This window comes from Sphaeroforma arctica (assembly GCF_001186125.1).
Source record: "Sphaeroforma arctica JP610 unplaced genomic scaffold supercont1.1938, whole genome shotgun sequence".
In the NCBI taxonomy this organism is placed as follows: domain Eukaryota; class Ichthyosporea; order Ichthyophonida; genus Sphaeroforma; species Sphaeroforma arctica.
The window spans coordinates 1-5,972 of NW_014038620.1; the positions used below are offsets into that span (position 1 = coordinate 1).

The window sequence follows — 5,972 nt, forward strand, 5'->3', positions numbered from 1 at the left end:
TAGTTATACTTTCCTTTGTTATATACAGCTACTCTCGTTGGCTAGCTGAAGTATTCAGTTGATGTTGTTTGATTACTCATTGTCTGTCAGTATAGTTGAAGAGCATGGAATGTGTTATTTGTTCGAACTGTATGTGATAATTAAGTTATATGTATACATATTCACGGTGATATGTACGGGGTTAATCGTTTTATATGTCTGTGCAGTTTTATACAGCTATCAACAAGAACTATAAAATATATTGCACTTTACACAACATTTATTCGAAACTACTTTGTAAGTATTTATAAATCACCAAATTAGTGGATTGTTATTTTGCTCGTGCATACAATGGTTTATCATAACTCAACACAGAGAGGTTATGTTTTCTACTGCACTGGATCTCTTCGTTTTGTACTGATTTGGTGCTTGTTGTCCACACAACCAGGTCACACCTATCATGCCTGATCTGTCGTTCAAACCGAATTCCTTGTGCTCAAAGTTTGGATATGTAGTCGCTGGAGGCCAACGGAGCCAATTAGTAGTTAAAAATTTGGTCGGAGGAAGGTATGGGGGGATCACTGTACATGCTGTTTGGTTTCCATTCCTTTGCAAAATTCCTTGCGAACTTAAAATCTGCGCTGTTCTTGATGCCAGTTTGGCGGTGCACTCTCATTGCTCTTATAGCTGTACCATAGTTCAGCTACTACCAAGGCAACAGTACTTCCTTTCTTCTTGGGCATCCCGTCGGCTGAGATCGTTCTTCTACATCGGATTTTTAAATATATACCACTTTGATGGGATCGCAATCGTATGGCGGCCTTACACCCAGATCTGCGATCTCCGGCTCAGCCCTATTATGCAACATACATCAGACACACTGTTGTCTGATCCATATCTCGTTTGGACAAACCCCGTCCCATATTTATTCCGCCAGGTCGCACACGGTATCGCTTGGGGGTTCTATCAATAACTCCATGGGTATGTACCGAACAGATACTGGGATCCGGCTGCTGGTATCAAACAACGACGAGAGTGTCAAGGTGAATGAGTGCCTTGTCAGTTCACTGTCGATTTGTGATTTAGAAGTCGACGAAGCAAGCCCATTTATACTCTGACCTGTGGCTGCGCGTATGTGTGTTGACTTATTCCAGATATCACTGTAGTGTATCTTCGTCATCGTACTGTATCATGAAAGCAGCATGTTGCCTGAGCTGATTGCCAATCCGCTCTCATCTGTGTGCAGGTGTACTCCCTCTCGGGTATGGACCATATTGTCGATATTGCGATCCCGTTTGCTGTGAACAATACAGCCGTCTCCCCAGACAACAGGACGATGCTGGTGGTGGGCGACAGCAAGGTATGCGATGTTTGCGTGTGCGTATAGCTCAAACAGGTGTGTGTGTATATTCGTTTTGTCATCTGCGAGCATTCTCGCGTAGCAACCGTGTTCGATGTATGTGTGCACGGTTTCAATGCAACAGTGTGTATCTCCCTTCACGCACACTTCGAGGTGGGTTGCCAAGATCTGTTTACGCTTTGTATGGTCCCAACTCTCTCGCTTCTGTCTACATAATATTGGAAGATTCCAATATGTTTACACCAACCAGTTTACTGTGTAGTGTGTTCTCGATCAACAAAATATATAATAGTAGGCCATCACTGCTTTGTGTGTGACTTAACCACCCCTTCATACACACGAAGTCTCAGATTCTCATGTATATATATACATCTGGGCAAGATACCTCGATGCACAGGTACAAGTATACATATGTGTGTTGATAGCAATGTATGCTTCATGCTGTCACGATAGGTGGGTCTTTTCTACGACATCAGGGGAGGGACCTATACACGTACAACCTCGTTCAATGCGTGTCAGAATGCGGCCTTCAGCTGCAATTGGAATTACGCAGGCGATAAAGTGGCCGTGGCCTGTCAGGATGGATCCATTGCTGTGTGGGATATGAAGTATCTAAGCAAACCTTTGACAAGTATTTCGTCGTCACAGGTGTGTGAACTTGCACATATGTATGTAAATGTACACACACACGCGCGTGGGCGGGGATACTCCTCGGCTCGCCTCATCGCTGCGTTATAATACTATCGAGCGTACCGACACTCATTGCCATATCTTCTGTTACTTTCCTCAGTCGCCAAACACGAGTGGGGCCTGTCGCGGAGTTAAATTCTCACATAGCTCGTCGATGGATCTGTTGGTGTTCACTGAGCACGAGTCGTTAGTGCATGTGGTTGATACTCGTGCATACGTTGAGAAGCAAACGCTACGACCGTCACCGGACCTTACACAGGGAGTGGCGGGGGTTACTTTCTCGTCAGACGCCAAGAAGCTGTTTGTTGGTAAGTTCTCCCGGTTCATTGCATGTAGGGTTTTAGGGTATCTATACATCGGCGTATCATGTTCAGAATGCGTTACATCATGCATATAGCATGTCCGTATCATTTCACATCCGGATCAAATAGCATGTTATTTTTCCGTACGGGTGCATCAATCGGCTCTATGGCACTGTGACTGAGGTCCGTGTATTTGGAGTCATTAATACCATATGACTCTCTAATTAGCTGTCGGGGCTGTCGATGTATGGAGACACACATTACCAGCCAATACAGCCAATTACACACATGCGACTACATAGTGGGGTTCATTGTATCGATCTGTGTCACTGGACGAATATTCAGTCGAGAATTGGGTGGTTTTACGCCGTGTGAGTTGTGAAATATAGATTACCTTCAACCAGACCTCCCGACGATGTCTCTATTGTGTCCCGCCACCTGGCGTCATATCGCATACACATATTCGTTCATTGGCTTTGCCTTTGTAGAACTCACTGTCCCTAGTTACTACTATTCTACTTGCTACTAGTGTCACGATATCTGCATCGTCTTCTCATTAGTTTCATACCAGCCACAGCCATAGTATCCTCACCCAACCGCTGTTTTCTACCGAGTATCCCACTGATTGTTTTTTTTGCATTCACACCATTGTCGTTATAGCTATGGAATGCGGAGTGTACGAATATGCCATCGATACAATGCAGAGGCGTCGATTCGCGGCAGGTGGTTTGCTTTGAAATGTCAAATCGAACCCAAGAATACAGCTCTAAAAATAGGGTTCAGGACGGGACCTGTCCAAATGTAGTGAATTTGTAGGGAAATGCAAAGAAGCAGAGCGCGGCATGTGCAGCAAATTGTAATGTTCACGGTAAACGTTAAACGTGACCGCTACTCGGCAGCTACCCTTACACCGAACGCACAGACGAATGGCTTGGCGAGAGATACTACTACTACACGTAGTGAACATCACGAATACAGCAACCTTTGAACTCTCAACCGATTTGTGGTTACTTAAAGTACCTCGAGCGATGAAGTTCAGCCCATTTAAAGGCGCCAGTTAACCTAGCACGCCTTATGACGAAGCTGAGACGGATCTCATATCGTCGAAGTTAGCACCCGAACCCGATGATCGGTTGCTGAGCACTACCACACCACTGTGTCCATCCACGACCACTGCGCAGCATACGCGAGTAGATTTCAACGCTTGCGCTTTTTTAAGTTAATCAGTATAACCGTATTGCAGGAGGGCCAGACACAGTGTTACTGGTTTCTGGAGATAGCATGCCTCATAACTCGTATGTCGTTTGGCTTTGCTTTCACGGCACCGCGTTGCCGGCTGTGAAGTAGACAACATTTGAACATGAGGCAGCGATAGCCGATCCACCGTATGCAGCAAACTATTATGTTCTTCCATCGAAGTTATAGTAAGTGGACAACGCGCCAGGGTTTTAGGGCTTCAGGTTCTAGAAGCGAAGCCTGGGGCCCTGAAACCCGTGAATAACGAACCTTTTTGTATCATGAGGATGAAATGCAGTACGTGAAGGGTGTACGATTATGATTACACCGGCGACGTTTTAGTACAGATGGGTGGGTTGGACAGCAAGCAGAGCGCTTACAGCCTCTGCGTAAGACATGACAATACACGGCTCTGAATTGCGAATTATTATAGCGCAATGCAGTAGCGAGGGTGGAGCGATGTTTGTTATGCCGATAAAAATTGGAATGGTGACCATAGAAAGTATCGAGTTACACCTCACATTTGAGTTTGATGATACGCACAATCGGCATTTCCGTTCAGACACAACGCTACACTTTGTTTTGTGCAGACGCCTCTAGCGTATCTGCAAGGTTTTAGGAAACTCAAACACAGTGCTTATTTGGCCTAGTTGTGCCTCTGATTGGTCGAACGCGGGACGCTTGTGCAATGGAAATGGAGCGTTTGCGATGCTCATGCCTTTACAGTAGGATATATCTCAGCTATGGAAAAGCCGTGTCTTGCCCGAACCAGGTCTATTGTTAAACTGGTAATAAATCTTTGTAAATAAACACTTTTGTCCGCGAGGCTGCGTTCTCCCACTTATATGTCCAACTTCAATAACCAACTGGTGGTTCCTTCGAGTGAAGCAAAAGAGTTCATCGAAATACGAGTTAGATTCTCGACTTCAGAAATTTAAATTATATAAAAAACAGTCAGATATGTTTTTATTACCGTATACTTTTGTGCGCATGCTCGTGTTTCTCAGCTCAGAATTTGAAGGCCAGCAAAAATATCATGACAGCACATGCTATAAATAAAAATAGGATGCAGCATAGCTTCCGCCGGGACTTCTTTTGATATTTCTCTCCCTGTTGGGTGTGTGCCATAGAACGGAGATTCGTTAATGCCTAATTCTATAACTTCGGGAATCCAGTCTTCAAAGTGCACGTCAGGTACACACATGCGAGTTGACACACATGCGAGTTTACACACATGCCGAAAACAAGGAAAACCCAAGGAAAACGCTAATCGCAATCCACAGACACTTATGACTGCCATTGCCCGGCAGGCTGTATCTCACCTCTTGTAATTGCACTAGGCCTTCAGCCACACTCGTGGACACCTGTTCCAGATTATAGTCTATTCGGTCCAGCATTGTACCCTGTGTACATACACGCAAGGACACACATAGATGTGAAATTGAAAAGGGATAAACGTACCAAAAGAATAGCAGGCTCATCTCCGGAACACCTTAGTCACAGCCATACAATGATCGCGTGATTGAACCATGCAAGTGTGCATCATATCCTCATAAACTCGTATCTGCAATTTACTTTGGATGGTCAGGCTGCCAAACTCAGGCACCTGCGACAATAGCGACTTGCACATGTTTCCACATACACACCTTCATTGCATTACTGGGTAGAAATGGACATTCTACTATATAATTAATATTCAACAGACTGCTTACACAGCACCTATAGCATCCTGATACTTAGGTCAAGCAGAAACACCCACCTGGTCTATGATCAGCACTGATAATTCCTTGAAGATCTCTCCTAATTCATTGATCGACTGCATCACATTGGCAACCTACAAATGTCCAACGTGTGACGAGTGTAAGTCGTCTGATAAAAAAATTGGAGTCAGTCAAAATAGCCCGCGTCACAGGCATTCGACTCGCTACGTAATGATTAATTAGAAGTTTAAAAGGGACAGTGAGACTAATCAAAGGCATTGGCCATACTGAATGAAGAGTTTCATTAGATCGGTAACAACGAGAACCACAGGCACAAGCCAGAATTGTCACAAGAAATCATGCCCGATTACTACTGACGAGAGCAAGCCAAACTGTTGGATGTCTGGTTTCAAAATAAAGCAAACTCTTCAATAGTTTTAACCTACAAGTGTGTAGTTTGTATGCACACACGTCAACATATATGTACGCGCATGCATGTGAGGCCACACAGTTATTTGATCAATAAAGTATACATGATTGTACAGAAACTGAGTTCTTTTGAGAACGTCCATAGCGCATACCTCTCGGTCTCTTTCCTGGACAAGTGCGGTGGCTTCCTCGAGTTGTTGTAATTGCTTCGTCGTGAATTCCTAATAAACCAATTTCGAAACAAGAGGCGTCGTGAATTCCTAGTAACCGGAGTTC

At 44.5% G+C, this 5,972-nt stretch overlaps 2 protein-coding genes across 2 annotated transcripts in view; one reads left to right on the plus strand and one right to left on the minus strand.

The window, feature by feature from the left end:
• Positions 1 to 426: 426 nt before the first annotated feature.
• SARC_11888 (hypothetical protein) lies at positions 427 to 4,407 on the plus strand (the record flags this gene model as incomplete). The annotated part of the gene is made up of 6 exons (XM_014294017.1): positions 427 to 546; positions 917 to 1,022; positions 1,226 to 1,339; positions 1,793 to 1,987; positions 2,130 to 2,337; positions 2,992 to 4,407. Coding segments are annotated over 6 exons (820 nt in total), but the record flags the coding sequence as incomplete, so codon positions are not given.
• Positions 4,408 to 4,518: 111 nt separating this feature from the next.
• Positions 4,519 to 5,972, minus strand: part of SARC_11889 (hypothetical protein) — a 5,202-nt gene continuing 3,748 nt past the window's right edge. The window contains exons 4-7 of the mRNA XM_014294018.1: positions 5,849 to 5,917; positions 5,327 to 5,401; positions 4,890 to 4,970; positions 4,519 to 4,677 (exon numbers count right to left, since the gene is read on the minus strand). Of these exons, the coding sequence (XP_014149493.1) occupies positions 4,576 to 4,677; positions 4,890 to 4,970; positions 5,327 to 5,401; positions 5,849 to 5,917 (327 nt within the window). The 3' untranslated portion in view covers positions 4,519 to 4,575. The remainder of the gene's footprint in view (positions 4,678 to 4,889; positions 4,971 to 5,326; positions 5,402 to 5,848; positions 5,918 to 5,972) is intronic.